Here is a 21,037-nt window from a genome sequence, read left to right on the forward strand (position 1 = left end):
TTTCTTTCTTTCTTTCTTTCTTTCTTTCTTGATGGATGGATTCTTGGTCTGTTGCCCAGGCTGGAGTGTAGTGGTGCCCAGGCTGGAGTGTAGTGGTGCCCAGGCTGGAGTGTAGTGGTGCAATCTTGGCTCATTGCAACCTCCGCCTCTTAGGTTCAAGTGATTCTCCTGCCTCAGCCTCCCGAGTAGCTGGGACTACAGGCACGTGCCACCACGCCTGCCTAATTTTTGTGTTTTTTTAGTGGGAACAGGGTTTCACCATATTGGTCAGGCTGGTCTCAAACTCCTGACCTCGTGATCCACCCGCCTCGGCCTCCCAAAGTGCTGGGATTACAGGCGTGAGCAACTGCGCTGGCCTAATCAATATCACTTTTCTTCTGTGTAGTACTAATTTGGTGAGTGATATTTTTTTCTTCACCAAATTTTGCATTCCTAAGTTGACACAGAATAAGGGATGTATTATGATCATTTTTGGGATAAGTTTTGAATCAATTTACTAATATCTTGTTAATCAGAGATTTGAATATTATGTTAATGAGAAAGTATAGAGATTATTGGTGTTTCTTCTTTTAAAAAAAATGACATTTTTCTTTCTTTTTTCTTTTTTAGCACAAGCCCACCGTACTGTTGTGTGGATCTGTATTCACTTCGTACTGGGGAGATGGTCAAGTCCATTCAATTTAAGACCCCTATTTATGATCTCCATTGCAATAAACGGTAAGGATATTTTCATATGTTTCTTGTGTAAAATAAGAAACATGCTCTCCTGGGCATGGAGAACTCTACCAATTTCAGTGACTAACTTAGGTTTATTTTTAAAAATCTCAAGGAAACACTTTCTGAATTCAGTTCAGTGGAATAGCTCTAAGATTTCTTGATAAATATATTGAGACTTCTAGTCTTGATCCATTAGAGAACTGTAAATTCAGTTTAGTGGGGTATAGTGAGCATTTGTAAAACAAAATAGAAACGAATAGAAAGTATCTGAGCAAACTTAAAAATGTTAAGTATTGTTTTGAGAAATCTTTTAATGTAGCTTTTTATATGTATTTTATATATGCTGATTTATGATGGTGAAATGTAGTTTTGTTGTGAGAACCCACCAAAATTTTTGAAAAGCATGTTCCTGAACTATAAAAAAAGTTTAAAAATATTTTTATTCCTTCACACTTCACAGTGGAGCTAAAATAGGGACTAGACTAATTTGTATCCTTTAAAATTTATTTCATTTAATTGCTGGGAAAATATTCAGATCTATCTTGAACGTCTATGTGACCTCTATTGCTAATGACAAATTAATCACAGAACATTAGAGGAGAAAGGAACCTTAGGAATCTTCTATCACCCAGCACTTTCCTTTTCCATTTAAGCAAACTGAAGCCCTGGGATGGTGACTATCTTGATCATTAGCTCTTATGTGCCTTGTATAAATCTTCCATGCCATCAAAAAGCTAAACACATGAAATATAGAAAATAAATTGTTTTCTGCCATTTCAGTAAATTTAAGTGAAGCAAAAGACTCACAGGTTAGATTTTAAAGAGATGTTTTGAAAATTGACTTAGGTTGAATGTAGAAGGGAGGGCAAAGACATATTTAACAAATACAAATAAAAGGCAGGTGGGTTTTCATACTAATAAGAGAAATATTTGAATTCAAGTATAGAAAGATGAAAATTATAGGATGTAGGAAAAATACCCAATATATTATTGCTAGAAGGATATGATTGTCCCATGACATATCAGGTTGGTCAGAAGGGTATAGAAGTGTTAAACAACATTATTGAATGGGTAGATCCTGCAGACATATTTAACCCTGAACTGTCCTTTGTGCTGTCACGAACTTGATTACATATTATTTGGTCAAAAAATAATGTGAACACATACAAAAAGTACAGAGAAGATTCTTAGACCACAGCTTCCCTGTATTTCAATTACATAAATATACTAGAAATCAAAAAACAACAATACAAAACTCTTTCTCTTATTTGCTTTCCTCCTTAATTTAAAATGTTTGCTCCATTTTAAAGAGGAAATCAAAACTGTAATTGTATATCATCTGAGAATTAATAGCAAGATATAGTTGCTCAGTTGCTTAGGTACTTTATTTAAAAGTTTCAGGTCCCCCATAGATAAATGTAGTCACCTATATCTGAATTGTTCCTCATTCTCCAAAAAGCATATGTATCAATAAATGGAATCAAATAGAGGTGAGGCTGCATATACATATAAAATCACCTGTAGCCCATGCTTAATTCATATAACTACACAAGAGTGAATACTACAACTAGAAATTTTAAATTTGAGGATGGTAGAGCTTATTCAGGAGTCCTTGCAAGAGGTGATATGACAGAGTGTATGATGTGGCAGAAAGGAGACTATGTTGGGAATTTATTGATGCAGAAGGGACGTAAGTAAACTATGGTTCACTCCCAGAAGCATAGGCTGTGTTGGAGACCTGGTAGTTTAAAACACTAAGGGATCAAAAGGGTCTGGGGAAGCGTGCAGGAACAGATGTATCCTTGAAAATTCCTTCTGGCAGTATGGCAGGCAATTTTAAGGGTAGTAAGTCTTCAAATAAATAAATGTAATAGGGAGAAGATATGATGTAAGCCTTACTGAAACAAGGTAGCAACACTGACTCAGAACATTTACCGCTCCCCCGTTATAACCCCCCAATAAAACAGTAATTTATAAGGTCTGATGCTAATGAAAAGATAGATAAATGTACCAGTGTAACAGAATAGAATCTCAGATTAGACACACACAACCCTCTTTGGACATGTGACTTACAAAGTTTCCACTGCAGGTAAGTTTTTTCAATAATTATTGCTCCAGCACTCAGATATTGATACAGAAAAAGCTCAAGTCTTGACTCCTAAACAAAAAACAATGCCATGTGAATTCTAACTCTAACCATGAAAGATAATACCATTTATTTGTAGGAACATTTTCAATTACAAATTCAATTTATTTTATATTTACAAGTCTGTTAAGATTTTAAAGTTCTGTCTAGCACAAGTTTTGGTAATTTGTCTTGATAATTTATCAATAGTTTTGACAATGGTCTTTCCAGTCATTTGTCCATTAAGTTTTCTAATTTATTGGAATTAAGTTGTTTGTAACATTGTAACAAATTAAGTTGTTTGTAAATTCCTACATTGTTAATTTAATGGCTGTAGGATATCTAGTGATGTCGGTAATTTGTGAATTCTATTTTCTTTTCTTTTTTGGGGGTTGGGAGGACCAGATCTCACTCTGTCACCCAGGCTGAAGTGTAGTGGCACCATCACGGCTAACTGCATCCTTAAACTGCCGAGCTCAAGCAGTCCTCTTGCCTCAGCCTTCCTGTATCTGGAACTGCAGGCATGTGCCACTGTGCCTGGCTAATTTTTTTTAACATTTTTTTTTTGTAGAGACAAGGCCCCACTATGTTGTCCAGGCTGATCTAGAACTCCTGAGTTCAGGTGGTCCTCTGTCTTGGCCTCCCAAAGGGATGGGATTAGAGGCATGAGCCACTGTGCCCAGTCTCTCTATTTTCTTGATCAGTCTACCTAGATATTTGGTTTTATTTCTAGCTGTAGGTTTATTTATAGGGAAGTAGTGTGAGGTATGTGTTGATTAGCAAGTTCAGCAGTTTATTTTCCAGTTTGCCAATGGTTGTTGTTTTTTTTTTTTTTTTTCATAACCAGGCATTGTATTTAGTGAAGTCAATATGAAGATGATTATGTATTTCCTTTTCAATTTGTTAAAAGAATAAATTATATTGGATGATTTCCCAGTGTTAAACTGTTCTTACACCCTGGGTTTCACCCTAGGGGTAATTATCTATAATCCTTTTTATATATTCCTGGATTTAATTTTTGCATCTATGTTCATGAGGGAGATTCATGTATATTTTCTTTTTCTTGTTATGCCTTGTCTGTTGTTTTGTTTCATTCATTAGACACTTAGGAAGGTATTTCTTTTTTTGGAATTTTCTATGATAATTTGTATAGGATTGTAATTATATTTTTCTTAAATCTTTCGAGTTTCTGTTATTGGATTCATATACATTTATGGTTATTATGACCCTTTATGAACCATCCTTTGTTAATAGTGATATTCTTGTTCTTAATGTTTATCTGATAATAATATATCCATTTCAGCTCTTTTGTTACTATACGTATGGTACGTATTTTTCCATTTTTCAGTTTTAAGTTAGTTTTGTGTTTGAATTCGTTGGTGTAGACATAATATAGTATCATTATCCAGTCTGACAGTTTCTAGTTTTAAATATTCTATGTTTATAAATTATGAGAAGGAATGAGATTATGTGCTTGTGTGTGTATATGTGTATATATATGTGTTAATATAATATGTGCATGTGTGTGTACGTGTGTATATACACTTAAATATAGTATGGTATATCTGTATGTATATACACACACACACCCATATATATCTGTATGTATATATCTGTATGTATATACATACACACACCCCATATATATCTGTATGTATATATCTGTATATATATACATACACACACACCCCATATCTATCTGTATGTATATATCTGTATGTATATACACCCATACACACATACCTCATATATATCTGTATGTATATACACACACCCCATATATATCTATATGTATATACACACATACACACACACCCCATATATATCTGTATGTGTATATCTGTATGTATATACACACATACACACACCCCATATATATCTGTATGTATATGCCTGTATGTATATAAACACATACACACCCACCACATATATGTCTGTATGTATATACCTGTATGTATATACACACACCCCATATATGTCTGTATGTATATACACACATACACACACACCCCATATATATCTGTATGTATATACACACACACCCATATATATCTGTATGTATACACACACACACACCCCATATATATCTGTATGTATATATCTGTATGTATATACACACAACACACACATACCCCATATATATCTGTATGTGTATATCTGTATGTATATATACACACACCCCATATATATCTGTATGTATATACCTGTATGTATATTAACACATACCCACCACATATATGTATGTATGTATATACCTGTATGTATATACACATACCCATATATGTCTGTATGTATTTATCTTTATGTATATACACACATACACACACCCTATATATATCTGTATGTATGTATGTGTATGTATATACACACATACACATCTCATATATATCTGTATGTATACATCTGTATGTATATACACCTACCCCATATATATCCGTATGTATATATCTTTATGTATACACACACACACACACCCCCCCCCATAAATACTTTCTCTTTGGTTCCATTGACTCTTCATAGTGGTGCATGTTTTTTTGTGTGTGTTCCATTATTTGATATTTTCTGTCAAACACTGTGTGTAAAGGTATAGTACAGATGTTGGTAATTAATATTTAAACATGGAAATGCCTTTTCTTCTATCAGGGCATTAAAAGGGTATTAAGTTGATATAATATGTAGATGAGGTGATTTGAGGCTTTAGTATAGTAACAGAGCAGAAATGGAATTTACAATTAATTCTAAAATTTCATATTATCTCCTTTATAAGGATATTGTCTCTATCTTTTTGTATATTCAGAGTACACATACGCATGTATAGCAAATTGTCATTTATTAATAGCAAACAACCCAGTAAAATATATATAGAAAAGTTTTTAACAGGCCCAGCTAGAAAAAAAAATCACAAGGATCTAACAGTAGTCACTCGTTAGAATTATTCTGCATCAGTAAATGAAATTGTTGTTTTTAAAGATGGATAAAATTAATAAAGCATGCATATGAAATAATATATTTTCCTTTTTTCTACTCATATTAGCATCTGTTGCTCAGATTTACCAGCCTCCAATTTTGAAAAATAAGCTATTAGTTTGTTAGATGTTTAGTAACAATTATAATCTTTATTTGATTTTTTGAGGTAAATATTAAGCTTGGCCATTTATATTAATATCCTGGAAGGAATAGCACAACATAAAGTAGTGGCTTTGGATGTATTTTAGGAATTTTGCTTTAAAAAATTGTTTATAACTAAATTATTTTCTAATTATTTCTAAATCTTGGGCGTTGAGAAAAATATTGCTTTTACAGATTCTTAGTGAATTTTACTATATTGAGTCAATCAGAAATAACTTATTTATGAGTAGCAGTTGTCTTAGATTTGTATGTGTTGGGAAACTCATCTGCCATTTCAACTTAAAGTGATAGGTTACATAAATCCATTTTATCTTTAATACCATGACTAAAACATCACTGGAAAAACACTTTTAGTAGATAGCCAACAATGTATTATCTTCTCCATTCTTTTTTTTCTTCTTTTTCGTTTCCTTTTGAGACAGCATCTCACTATGTTGCCTAGGCTGGTCTCAATCTCCTGGGCGCAAGTGTTTCTCCTGCCTCAGCCTCTTGAGTAGCTGGGATCACAGATGTGCAACACTGTGCTGGGCTTGATCTTATCCATCTTTAATGTAGACTTATTGGATTCAAAAATAAATGAAAACAAAACTTTATTTTATGCATTTTTATTTTTAGAGATGAGATCTTGCTGTTGCCTAGGCTGGAGTGCAGTGGCGTGATCATAACTCCCTGCAGCCTCGACCTCCTGGGCTCAAGTGATCCTCCTGCCTCAGCCTCCTGAGTAGCTAGGACTACAGGCTCACACCACCACACCTGGCTAATTTATTTTTATTATTTCCTATAGAGACAGGGTCTTCCTGTGTTGCCCAGGCTGGTCTCGACCTCCTGGGCCCAAGTGATCCTTCTGCCTTGGCCTCCAGGAATGTTGGGATTGTAGGCATGAGCCACCATGCCTGGCCAAAACAAAACTTTATTAAAAGACAAATATTTTTTGAGGTGGTAGTTTTTCCTTCCATCACTTTTCTTCTAGTCATCTCTATCTTACTTGTATATAGGATTTCGTGGTTTATATTTTTACACATTTTAAGAGGCAGAAGTTTCTAGCCTAAATATTATAGGAAATGTTTAATTTTAAAATTGTATTAGTAGGCACTTGTTTTCATCTAGATGATATAATGCATTTCTGATTCCACTTACAGAATTTCACATTCACTTTTTTCTTTCTTTTTCTTCCCCCCTCTAATTTTAGGATCCTTGTTGTAGTCTTGCAGGAGAAAATTGCTGCCTTTGATAGCTGTACTTTCACGAAGAAATTCTTTGTTACAAGTATGTACCAATTTTTTTTCCCTTATGCCTTTGGGTTTATACTAATTACTTGACACAATCAGAAAACTAGCTGTAATTTTCTCAACAGTATTTAATGTTTTCAGTTTTGATGATTTTCTTGTGATTCTGTGGTTGTTCTCATTGAGTAATATAATTGTATGATATATATTTTCAACTTTCCAACACATTTTCTTCCTTTCTTTCTTTTTTTTTTTTTTTTGAGACGGAGTCTCGCTCTGTCGCCCAGGCTGGAGTGCAGTGGCCGGATCTCAGCTCACTGCAAGCTCTGCCTCCCGGGTTCACGCCATTCTCCTGCCTCAGCCTCCCGAGTAGCTGGGACTACAGGCGCCCGCCACCTCGCCCGGCTAGCTTTTTGTATTTTTTTAGTAGAGACGGGGTTTCACCGTGTTAGCCAGGATGGTCTCGATCTCCTGACCTCGTGATCCGCCCGTCTCGGCCTCCCAAAGTGCTGGGATTACAGGCTACTAAGCAAGCTTTGTTGTAGGTTACCTCACTTTCTCCCTACATACTCTCCTTGAGTAATTGTGATTTAGTTTCATGTAGCTGTTTCATACTTTCAAAGCAATTGTCAAATTGCTTAACATACCATATTTTTATACATTATACCTTTACATATGAGCAAAATTTGTTTCTACTAACATTAGTATCTATCATTTAACCAAAAGGTTAAAAAACCATATTTTTCAAATAATTACTTATATTTTAAAAGAGTGTTTAAAAACCTTCCATACTGTTAAATAAAGTTAGGTACTTATAAGGCTGTAAGCACAATTTCCTTTAAAAGTTTTGTTTGTATTTGTAAATTGATAATATTTGCAGCTTTTCTGTGGGAGTATTTGGCAGCTTGAGATTTTCTAATAGGAGAATTTGTGGTGAGTCCTCATTTGGGTCAACTTACAGATTTTCTGTATGATGGAAAAAAAATGTAAACATGTAAAGCCTTGGAAAATATATTGGCAGAATCAGTATAGAAGTTGGCACATTTTCAAAGAAAGCAATTTAGCAATTTCATATTACCAATTTTACTATAATTTCTCAATTTAAACCATATATGACAGAGATAAGAGTGGAAAAACCTTTTACTCAGAAGGGAGAATAGAGTATGTATTCTTCTTAGTTTTTATTGCTATTTGAAATGGTTAAATGTATCTTAAATATATAAATGTCTTCAATTTTCAATAATTTGGCCTATTATGTAAACATGTAATAATATAGTGCTATGGCAAAAATACTGTATCTTAATTAAATTTCTAGTGCCACAGATATGCCATTTCTTTTCCTGTAAAGGCCACAAGCAATAACTTTTTATTTTGGGAAATATATACATGTATATAATTAGAGTAGTAGTATGATAAACACCCATGCATTTATTATCTAGTTTCAACAACTATCAAATAATTATTTGATAGTCTTTTTCATTTATACCCCTTCCCCAATTATTTTGAAGCATATTGCAGGCATTATAGAATTTAATTTGTACATATTTATTATCTACGTCTGAAAGATAAGAACTTGAAAAATTACCAAGTGAGTATATAATTATCCAAACTGCAGTCTTTTGATTTGCACAGTTGCCATACTGGATTTAACTCTGATCAACATTTGTAAACTTGTAAAGTCCTGAGTGAACACAGATATATGGTTATCTTGTCCATTTACTACCAATGAAACTCCCAAGGTTTTTGGTACACCAAAACCTACTTTATGAAAGTTTAGCATCCTTGCTAAATCTTTTCTGCAACTCAATTTTCATGCTTCTTATGTCCCATTTAATTTGAACCACTCATTATTCTCATTTTGTTGGAGGTATATTTTTCCTTTGTCTTCGTGACTGGAATGGCCTTTTCACTAATACCTCTTCTCCTTATGATGTTTTAATCCTATATATCTTTTTGGGCCCAGTGTAGATAGTAATTCTTATATAAGTCTTTGTTGACCCCTCTAGCTTACAGCAACTTCTCCTTCTAAATCCCCTAAAGATAACATTTCCCGCTGTCTGTTGGCAGAGCATTAGATTTTCAACATACTTTGCAAATCAGGATGCCCTGATCAAATATGCTTAGAAAATGCTACCTTCTGTTAAAACTGGCAATGGTGATTAGTATTTTGTCTGTTTAAATTTATTTAATACATTTCTTTATTTCCCGTATTTATTTGATAACAGACCTCATTTGTTACCCAACACCCTTTGGGAATGCTTTTGTAGTATGTCATCTCTGCCTCTCTTAAGGCACTTACGTTCTATCTTGTATACATTTTCTGTCGGTTTCCCGCTAGACAGTAATCTCACTGAGAGGAGAGTTTCTCAGTTTGTTTTGGATTGAGGAAATAAAGTTTTACCATGGAAGGCATAGTGTGTCTATTATGTCCTTGCCAACGTAAAAATATTAATGATTTTTTTGTTCTTTTAATGATAAAACCCAGTTCACTAAAGATGAATACATTTATCAAAATTATGTTCTGGTTTCAAAGCACAAGTTTTTTTTTTTTCAGGATGTTTAGTTAACGAAAATGTTTGTGATAATAGTATGTCTGAAAATGTAGTGTTTCTCTGCCAATAGTTATCAGATGAGGAATAAAGTTATTTATATAGGATCAGTACAGATCTTTATAGGTCTGAGTTGGAAATTAAAAGTAAGTGGTGAATATTTTAAGAAATGAATACACACACACACACTATATATAGAGATAAATGAAATTTCTCTCTTACAAGTCACATTGGGGTAAATCCAGAAATTTTGGAAAGGATGAGTTTGTTAGAAAATTATGTCTTCATAGGCGTCAGCTCTTAAGTATCTGTGTCGTATCTGCAGTACCTCTCCTGTCTATCTCTAAAGGATTTCCTCTTTGAAAATGGGATCTTCTGTTCTGCACACTTTTAGTAAGCACGAAACATAAGTCAAATTTGACAAAAGCGAACAGGAGACTGACTGAGTTGTTAGCAGTCTTTCTTAATGCCTTTCATGCTTTCCTTTTTCCTTAATGTCTTTTTGGGACATCTTTGCCATGTATTCCTGAATACTTCCCCCTGAATTGCTGGACCACTGAATAGATAAAACAAGTTTTGTTAAAGCATTAGTCTCTCTTGTCTTCTGTGAATTCTTCACTACAGGAAGAAGAAATCTAGAGGGGTCAACAGTGTTTGTGGTACTGTAGAAAGGTACTTTAAAAGTGAAATACAGCTTTTAGTTAAGTCCTGGTCAAGTGGCTGGAGGTCCACAGTGATGAATTTTTAGTAATTCCTGACCCATAAAGATTATCACTTATTCTTTCAGAGTAATGTTTGCATAATGGTTCCCATGGGTTGGGCATTCCTTAAAATCTATTTAGTGTGGATTTCATAAAATCTGAAATGTATGTTACTTAAATGGTTAAAATGTTGAAAAAAGAGTAGTAAATAAAAGTACATTCTGTCATTTCTGGGAATAAATGTTGGAAATAAGTGTAATTAACTATGTATATAAGCCCAGTAATGTCTTTTTTTTTTTCTTTGAGATGGAGTCTCACTCTTTTGCCCAGGCTGGAGTGCAGTGGCATGTTCTCGGCTCACTGCAGCCTCCACCTCCTGGGCTCAAGCAATTCTCGTGCTTCAGCTTCCCGAGTAGCTGGGACTACAGGCTTGCACCACCATGCCTGGCTAATTTTTGTATTTTTAGTAGAGATGGAGTTTTACCATGTTGTCCAGGCTGGTCTCGAACTCCTGAGCTCAGGTGATCTGCCCTCCTTGGCCTTCCAAAGTGCTAGAATTACAGGCATGAGCCTCCGTGCCTGGCCAGTAATGTCTTAGTGAGGAAAGATGTTTTTAATTTTAATATAGTTGTCAGAAGGTAGGATAGTGCATCTTCTTGGGAAGAGTAGTGACTGAAAGGGAGTATAAGAGGGTGCTTTGGGGAATCTATAATGTCCTTTTTTTTGGTCTGGTTGTTATTTATGTGTTCAATATGTGTTCACTTTGTTGATTTGGGTAATGCTGCATGTATATTATATTTCAATACACACTTAATATGAAAAAGTTCAGAAAGCAACAGTAACATATGTTTGTGATTTCTTTCTTTGTACTCTGGATACAATTTGATGTAGCCTTTCACTATAGGTCCCCCTTACCTGTTCATCTACAAATACCCTTACCAATACTAGTAATGTATTTTATTTCATATTTCTCTTAGGAAGTATGTCATTCTTAGTGGGGTCAAATTTATGCATATGACATATGATTTTAGGTTGGTAAGATTGATGATATTCTGCAAATATTTGAATGAAGGAATTTGGCCAATTTTCTTTGAAATTACAGCTTCCTTTAAAGTGATTTATATCAATATTTAGAGCAAAATTTACCATGACCAGATTTTTAAAATTAAAGAACAAAGGGTGCCACTTCATAAGTTGAAAGAATCTTATTTTCCTCCAGTTTCTGCATCTTCTCCCTATTCCTTTCTACAGACTGAAACTTTTGTCAGGTGAATCCCATGCCTGTAAGCTGGTTTTGCCTGTTAGACTGAAAGGTATAGGTTATAGAGATCGGAGGACAGGATACTGGGATGTAGGGAGCGGGTGGGACAGGGTACACTGAGATAGCATTTGTAGTAGTTCATTTGCCTGTAGCACATAGTTTTTCTCCATTTATTGGTACCTAGTTCTTAAAGTAGGACTACGTAGCCCCTGTCAAATGACAAGATCTCCACTTAATGAAGATGTTGTTTTGATCATGCAAGCAGTTATCTTCTAAAATAGTTTGAAAAGGTTTTATATAATACCTTTTTAGTGCATTGGTTATATACGAATACAATGAAGGGACTGTAAAATAAGTAGAGACAGCTGTGTCCATCAGAGCACGCATCATGGGAATTTTTGCCAAAGGGTGGAAGGAACAGGTAAAGAGAGCTGATAGAGGACTGTTAATGGAACGCATCCAATATGATGAGAAAGGAGACACCTTTGTATTTGGATATAAAGAAAAAGTCGCCTTGGGCAGCTGTCTGATGTGGAAATCCAAAACCCATGTATGATTAGGAAAACAAAAGACAAAGATCAATAGATGTCATTAGCAGTCATTTTCAGTGTTCTTAAATTGAAAGGTAGATAGAAGTCTCCAGAGAGATCAAAGGAATGTTCAGTAAGCAATCTTGTTCCATTGGCCTCTATTTTTACTTGGAGGAGAAAACTTATCGCTTATAATCTTAGTGTTATTTCTTGGTTTTAATGTGTTCTTCATTTATGTTAATGATTGATAACAAATAGAACAAATGGGAATGGAAATTTTACTTTAAAATGCAAAATTATCTTTAAGTTTTGAAAGAGGAGCTTTGCTTTTATATGAAGAAACAGGTTTGTAATATTTATGATAATTCATCGATAGGTTAGTGTGAGTTCTAAGTTCAGCTTACATTAAAATGTTTGTTTTTCTGGGTTCTCTATAAGATGGACAAGGTCACTATGATGTTTTTAGGGCATGTGCTGGTGCCGGATACATAGTGGACACTCAGTGAATATGTATGCAATGAACTAACTTGCGACTTTTTCATTCTCTGCACACAGTTCTCATCCATTGAGTCTTAGAATGGCAGTACTCTGAAATTCATAGTATGCTTCATATACATGAAAAGTAAACCGAAAATAAAACAGGAGTTTTAAACTCAAAACTCATAAAAACTTATGAGAGTTGTTAATCAGCTGTATGATGGTTAAACAAATCTGTGAAATGGTATTTAATGTTTTATATGCTTATGTGTTTTTCTGGGGAGGATGTTCACATTTTTTTTGTTGTTGTTTTTTTTTTTTTTTTTGAGATGGAGTCTCACTCTGTCGCCAGGCTGGAGTGCTGTGGCGCAATCTCAGCTCACTGCAACCTCTGCCTCCTGGGTTCAGATGATTCTCCTGCCTCAGCCTCTCAAGTAGCCGGGATTACAGGCGCCCACCACCACACCCACCTAATTTTTGTATTTTTAGTAGCGATGGGGTTTCATCATATTGGCCAGGATGGTCTTGATCTCTTGACCTTGTGATCCACCTGCCTCGGCCTCTGAAAGTGCTGGGATTACAGGCGTGAGCCACTGCGCCCAGCCATATGCCACATTTTATCTGATCATTAGTTAACAGATATTTGATTTGTTTCTACTTTTGGGCTGTTGTCGATAATGCTTGTATGAACACCAGTGCACAAGTTTTTCAGTGGACATATGTTCTCTCGGGTATGAACATTTAGCTACAAGTTTTTGTAATTTTGAAATTTGAATTTCCCTGATGGCTAATGACACTGACCATTTTTAGTGTGCTTATTTGCCGTTTGTATATCTTTGTCCATTTTAAAATTATTTGTCTTTTCAATACTGAGTGGTTTTTATATTACAGATATAAGTCACTTACCAGATATATTTTTTGCAAAAAATATTCCCTCATCCTCTAGATTGTCTTTTCACTTCTTTTTTCTTTATTTTGTTTTTTGTTTTTGTTTGTTTGTTTTTGAAACAGAGTCTCGCTGTCTCCCAGGCTGGAGTGCAGTGGCACAATCTTGGCTCACTGCAAGCTTTGCCTCCTGGGTTCATGCCTTTCTCCTGCCTCAGCCTCCCAGGTAGCTGGGACTACAGGCAGGTGCCACCACACCCAGCTAATTTTTTGTATTTTTAGTAGAGACGGGATTTCACTGTGTTAGCCAGGATGGTCTCAATCTCCTGACCTCATGATCCGCCTGCCTCGGCCTCCCAAGGTGCTGGGATTACAGACGTGAGCCACCGCACCTGGCCTGGTGTTTTCACTTTCCTGATGGTGTCCTTTAAAGCATGTTAAATTTGCATGTGTTTTGATGAAGTCCAATTTATGTATTTTTCTTTTGTCCTATGTAAGAAACCATTGCCTAATCCAAGGTCATGAAAATTTGCAATATTTTGTTCTAAGAATTTGATTGTTTAACTTTTATATTTAAGCCTTTGATCCATTTTTGTATGTGGTGTGAGCTAGGGGTCCACCTTCATTCCAATCTAAATGCTTTTGCATTTGGATATCCAGTTGTCCCAGCACCATTTGTTGAAAAGACTTCTTTTACCATTGACTTGTCTTGGTATTCTTGTTGAAAATCAGCTGACTTATAAATGTAAATACCTGTTTTCTTAAAAAAAAGAGCTCAGACTTTTTATTTGTCCTTGCCACAAAAAATAAGGCAAAGTATCACAGTTCAGTTTTTTGTTTTTTGAAATGAGTTCGGGTCACCTCTCCATTAGGACCACTTTCTGGGAGGATGCCATCTAAAATTGCATCATGCTTGTGTACCCTTCTTAATTACTTTTTTAGTAATGGAAAAATATAGTGTGCTTCTAAAAATTTTTTACCTTCATTTAAATTGGGAAATGAGTTCTTTTAACATCCAGTTCTCTTTCTTTGTCCAAAAACATTGTAAATATGTTAGAGTTAGGCCTAGTATTATAGACTTTCTTGTTCCCCCAACCCCTTCACTTGTTTTCAGAGTTTACCTAGAGGCAAAGGTTAATCTTTAAAGGAGTCATGCTTATAAGGTTGGGATGGTGCTAAGTGGCTTATGTTCTCTGATTCCAGCTATAAAGCATTCTTTTGGCAAGCAGGAAAATGGTTGTTTTCATTACAATATACTGTAATTCTTGAGGCCCACTGAACTCTAAAAATATGGACTCAAAAGATGAAATGAAGAATTGTAAACTGTTTTTCCTTAGGATCCTTTTGTATTTGTAAGGTTAAAGTGGTTATCAGAATTGACCGAGAGTTAGATTATTTCGTTTTAAAGCTAATTCAGGAGATTAGCTATGTCTAATGTGACACCACAGTTCACAGGTACTTGGTTCTGTTTTTCATGACAAATTTTAAAAGGGGGAAAACTTTCTTATAGATCATATTTAGCCTCATTTCTTCAGCTCTGAAATTGTCAGTGGAATACATGTATATATACTCATATAAAATTATATTTTAATGAATAAGATTAATTTATTCACTAAGAATCTAATCTATTGTGTAAATACTACATAATTTATATTAGAGTATGTTGTCTTTGTACAATTTTAGTGCGTTTTTGTCCTATATATGTTTCCATAATATGCATTTAATAGATAATAGTAATATTATAGTTAACCTGAGGTCAGTTTTCCAGAAACCCAAAGTATTGTGAATATATTCCTTCAAACAGTAGCATAAATGAACAGTTTTTTAAAAAGTGAGCAATAAAATGAGAAAGCTTTTATTTTATTTATGTGGACTTTGTTTTAGGGTCTGTCTCTTCTCTATAAGTTTATTATTTTCTTTTCAAGACAAAAATTCAAGATAGGTGGCAGTTTAGGGAGCTGGGCTAAAAATGGCTATGTACTGGAAGTGACAGTAAGGTGTGCTTCTTTAGTGCTTTTGAGCATAGCAATAGGAACATAGTCAGAATGAGCAAGGAGTGGTGGCAGGGGAGAGCCAGTGGTGAGGAAAACAGATTCTTCAATTTACATATCCCTCTAATCAAGTTGGAGGAAGATAGAAAGTAAACAGTAAATATGTGTCATAGAACAATTAACTGTTGTTATTGGCTAGAACTGCAAACAAGAAGAATGATATTGAGTGAAATGTAAATACAAAGGATTATGCAGTTCCCCAACATCTTTCTGTGGAGGCAGCCTTTCAGAGTTACTTGTCCTCATTGGCCTCAATGAGGTCGAATACTCGTTCTTTTTCTCTCCCCATTGTAGTATCATGTCTGATAGTCTCATTTTCTTTTGCCTTTAAATTCCTGAACCCATCATACAATTTCTCTCTCCTCTCCCAAAATTCTTCCTTGATTTATGAGTGTTAGACTTAAAATGACCCCTCTTAACTTCATTCTCTTGTTTAGGAATAACTGTATAAAATGCCCAGTGTTTGCTGAAAGTGATGACCAGTTCTTTCCAGATTTGTTTATTGGGAAAGAATTAAGCCAAAAGGAAACTAAATAGAGGGCGAAAAATGCTTAGCTAACAAAATAATTACTAGTGTTACGGGAATTTTATGTGAGACTTGAAAAAATATAAGCATTTGATTTTTCTGTTTTTCTGGCATCGACATGATGCACCAACAGAAAAGTTATTAAGAAATTTCTCAATAGTGCCATTTGAAATTTTTCAGGCTGCTATCCATGTCCAGGGCCAAACATGAATCCTATTGCTCTTGGGAGCCGCTGGCTTGCTTATGCAGAAAACAAGGTAAGACGTGGCCTGTGTTTGGATTATTTGTAATGGAGCAAGTGTTGAAGGATTTTCCGTAATAAATACCTATGCTCCATAGGTGATTACCAGTAATAAATGTTTAACTTACTAGTTCATTTGCTTTGGTTTGGTTTTAATTGTGCAACTAATAATTGAACTCTTAAGGATTTATAAATGTTTGGCAGTTGTCATTAAGTCCAGACTCTGTAGAACCTTAATTGTTTAAGCTTGGTTTTATATAAAGAACTTCATCCTATTAAAGTATAGCATTGAGATGACCACAGTAGTGGTATTAAGGAAAGTAGTTTCTGACTTTTTAGAAATCAGGAGGCAGGAGTAACTTCTGTCTTCATTGGTAGATTAGAAACCTGGGCATAGAATAATTTAATTGACAGGGCTGGGTGTGATGGCTCACACCTGTAATCCCAGCACTTTGGGAGGCTGAGGCAGGTGCATCATTTAAGGTCAGGAGTTCGAGACCAGCCTGACTAACATGGTGAAACCCTGCCTCTACTAAAAATACAAAAATTAGTCAGGCCTGGTGGCATGCGCCTGTAATCCCAGCTACTCAGGAGGCTGAGGCAGGAGAATCACTTGAGCCTGGGAGGCAGAGGTTGTAGTGAGCTGAGATCGCACCACTGCACTCCAGTCTGGGCAACAGAGTGAGACCCTGTCTCAAAAAAAGAAAAAAAAAAAAAGAATAATTTAATTGACATTAACTATATGCTAACAATTATATCTAAACAAGGGTTCAGCCATTTGTTTTAATAATTAAATCACACATGTTCACATTTTGTTGACTTTTTCAGTTATTTATCAATTTATTTATTAAGGTCATCATAGTAAGTGAAGATACTGTATGCACTAGGAATTTTATTTATGTCTTAAGGGAAAAGGTAAATTTCAATCTTCAAAAAGAAAGGTAAAATTCTTTTAATTCCATTTAGTACCCTGCGTGTGAATATAGAAAGAAATCTTCTAAAAGAAGATTGCTATTTTTGGTTTTGTTTTTGCTGGTTGCATAGTTATTGTATCTTGAGATTAATATGAATTAATATGAAATAGTTCTTGACAAAATTAGGATGTGGTAACTAAAGTAGCTATTTGGTAAAGCTAAATCTACTAAATCTCTAGCCTCTGGAATGTACAAAAATCAAGAAACTACTGAAGAAAATTATTTTTTTGGATAAATTCTTTGAGATCTTATCCTTAAGTCTGTCTGTAACTACTAGATATGTTACATCTTACTGAATTCTGTATTTATATTCCCTTTTGTTCTTTCTCTTGATTGTCCAGTATATCTTATAAAAATAACTTTCAAATTAATTCTTTTCAAACAAAACAAGAGGCATACAAGTAAGTGTAGTGACACAATGGTATCTTCTAATGTTTCTATCTGTAAAGCATTTCCCTTGAGTGCTGGAAACATTCAAGATAAAGATGTATAAATTGTCCCTTGGGTCTTGTGGATGTATTCTCATGTGGTGGACTGCCCATTTGGAAGTGGAGGTAATATGTAAATAGTTACATATTGCCTTTGAGGGGAAATAACTCCCTTCATAGATGCATAGCCTGAATATGCACCAGTTTTCCCTCTTCAGGAATATATGCTAATATCTGGTGTTATGTACAGAGACCAGACAGCATAGTGGCCTTCACAAGGAGTTTGTGAATCAGATGTTGTGCTTTCATCTCGAAATATTTCTAGACAAATGTCCTTACATAGTATTTTCATAAGAGCTAGCATTTATTAGTTTCTAATTGTTTTAGCTTTGGGGCTGAGTATGGAATTGTAAAATTGAATTAAATTTTAGGGTACCAGTCTCTTTCAGTGAAAATGCTCTTTGACTATAAAATCTTAAGAAGCTGTATATCTTTGTTTTGTTTTAAGATTCACAGGGTACACGTGCATGTTTGTTACACAGGTATATTGTGTGAGGGTGGGGATTGGGCTTCTAATGTATCCATCATCCAGATATTGAACAACGTACCCGATAAGTGACTTTTCAACCCTCTGCTGCCTCCTCCCTCCCCCTTTTGGAGTCCCCACTGTGTATTTTCATTTTCATCATCATGTGTACCCATTGTTTAGCTCCCATTTGTAAGTGGGAACATGCTGTTTTTGATTTTCTGTTTCTGAGTTAGTTCACTTAGGGTAATGGCCTTCAGCTCCATGTGTGTTGCCACAAAGGACACGATTTCATTCTTTCTGTGGCTGCATAGTGTTCCATGGTGTGTATAACCATATTTTCTTTATTCAAATAATCAACTGCTGATAGACACTTAGTTTGGTTCCATGACTTCGCTATTGTGACTAGTACTGTGATGAACATACAAGTGCATGTCCTTTTTAAATTAATGATTTCTTTTCCTTTGGATAGATACCCAGTGGTGGGATTGCTGGGTCGAATGGTAGTTCTATTTTTAGTTCTTTGAGAAATCTCTATACTGTTTTCCATAGAGATTGAACTAATTTACATTCCCACCAACAGTGTATAAGCATCCCCTTTTCTCCATATTCATGTCAACATCTGTTGTTTTTGACTGAGTTTTTTTGAGACAGAGTTTCGCTTTTGTTGCCCAGGCTGGAGTGCAATGGCATGCTCTCGGCTCACCGCAACCTCTGCCTCCTGGGTTCAAGTGATTCTCCTGTCTCAGCCTCCCAAGTAGCTGGGAGTACAGACATGCGCCACCATGCCTGGCTAATTTTGTATTTTTAGTAGAGACGGGGTTTCTCCGTGTTGGTCAGGCTGGTCCTGAACTTCCAATCTCAGGGGATCCACCCACCTCGGCTTCCCAGAGTGCTGGGAGTATAGGCGTGAGCCCCAGTGTCCGGCCGTTTTTGACTTTTTAAGAATAGCCATTTTTGGCCCGGCATGGTGGCTCATGCTTATAATCCCAGCACTTTGGGAGGCCAAGGTGGGCGGATCACGTGAGGCCAGGGGTTTGAGACCAACCTGGCCAACATAGTGAAACCCTGTCTCTACTAAAAATACAAAAAATTAGCCCGATGTGATGGCGTGCACCTGTAGTCCCAGCTGCTCGGGAGGGTGAGGCAGGAGAATCACTTGAACCTGGGAGGTGGAGGTTGTGGTGAGCCAAGATTGTGCCGTCGCACTCCAGTCTGGCCAACAAGAATGAAACTGTCTCAAAAATAAAAATAAAAATAAAAAAAGAATAGCCGTTTTCACTGGTGTAAGATGATATCTTGGTGTGGTTTTAAGTTGCTTTTGCCTGAATATTAGTGATGTTGAACATTTTTTTTCATTTGTTTGTTGGCCATTTACATTCCTTTTGAGAAATGTCTGTTTCTGTGTTTCTGTTCTTTGGGGTTTTTAATGGAGTTTGTTTTTTTCTGGTTCAATTGTTTGAGTTTCTTGTAGATTCTTAGTCGAGTGCATAATTTACAAATATTTTCTCACGTTGTGTAGTTTATCTGTTTACTCTGTCGATTATTTCTCTTGCTGTGCAGGAACTTTTTAGTTTAAGTCTCATTTGTCTATTTTTGTTGCCTTTGTTTTTGATGTCTTTGTCATAAATTCCTTGCCTAGGACAATGTCTAGAAGAATTTTTCCCTAGGTTTTCTTCTAGGATTTCTATAGTTTCAGGTCTTACATGTAGGTCTTTAAGCCATCTTGAGTTAATTTTTGTATATGGTAAGAGATAGGGGTCTGGTTTCATTCTTCTGCATATGGCTTGCCAATTTTCCCAGCGCCATTTATTGAATAGGGTGTCCATTCTCCATTGTGTATTTTTGTCAACTTTGTTAACAAAAAAAATCAGTTGGTTGTAAGTATCTGATGTTATTTAGTTCTCTGTTCAGTTCTGTTGACCTATGTATCTTTTTTTTTTTCCGACAGAGTCTAGCTCTTTTGCCCAGGCTGGCGTAATCTCTGCTCGTTTGCAACCCCCACCTGCTGGGTTCAAGTGATTCTCTCACCTCAGACTCCTGAGTAGCTGGTACTATAGGCATATGCTACCACACCTGGCTAATTTTTGTATTTTTAGTAGAAATGGAGTTTTATCATGTTGGCCAGGCTGGTCTCGAACTCCTGACCTCAAGTGATCCACTCACCTTGGCCTCCCAAAGTGCTGGGATTATAGGCATGAGCCACCATGCCCAGCCTATGTGTCTATTTTTGTACCAGTACCATGCTGTTTTAGTTACTGCAGACTTGTAGTACAGTTTGAAATTAGGCAGTGTGATGCTTCCTGAGTTTTTATTTTTGCTTAGGACTGCTTTGGCTATTGTTTTTTTTTTTTTGCTTCCGTATGAACTTTAGGATTGTTTTTTTCCAATTCTGTGGAAAAAACATTAATAATTTGATAAGAATTGTGCTGAATCTGTAGATTTCTCTGGGCAGTATGGTCATTTAAATCATATTGATTCTTTCAATTCATGAACTTGGGATGTTTTTCCATTTATTGGTGTTTGCAATTTTTTTCATCAGTGTTTTGTAGTTTTTCTTGTAGAGCTCTTTCACCTCCTTAGTTAAATTTCTTTTTCTTTTCTTTTTTTTTTTTTATTATACTCTAAGTTCTAGGGTACATGTGCATAACGTGCAGGTTTGTTACATATGTATACTTGTGCCATGTTGGT

At 35.4% G+C, this 21,037-nt stretch overlaps 1 protein-coding gene across 4 annotated transcripts in view; it reads left to right on the forward strand.

Annotated features, from left to right (window-relative positions):
• Positions 1 to 21,037, forward strand: part of BCAS3 (breast carcinoma amplified sequence 3) — a 764,111-nt gene that overhangs the window by 182,037 nt on the left and 561,037 nt on the right. For all 4 annotated transcript variants that reach the window (XM_011979152.1, XM_011979154.1, XM_011979151.1 and 1 more), the window contains exons 8-10: positions 610 to 717; positions 7,161 to 7,237; positions 16,358 to 16,434. In XM_011979152.1, coding sequence (XP_011834542.1) covers positions 610 to 717; positions 7,161 to 7,237; positions 16,358 to 16,434 — 262 coding nt within the window. The remainder of the gene's footprint in view (positions 1 to 609; positions 718 to 7,160; positions 7,238 to 16,357; positions 16,435 to 21,037) is intronic.

This window comes from Mandrillus leucophaeus, unplaced genomic scaffold (assembly GCF_000951045.1).
Source record: "Mandrillus leucophaeus isolate KB7577 unplaced genomic scaffold, Mleu.le_1.0 Scaffold20, whole genome shotgun sequence".
NCBI classification, from domain to species: domain Eukaryota; kingdom Metazoa; phylum Chordata; class Mammalia; order Primates; family Cercopithecidae; genus Mandrillus; species Mandrillus leucophaeus.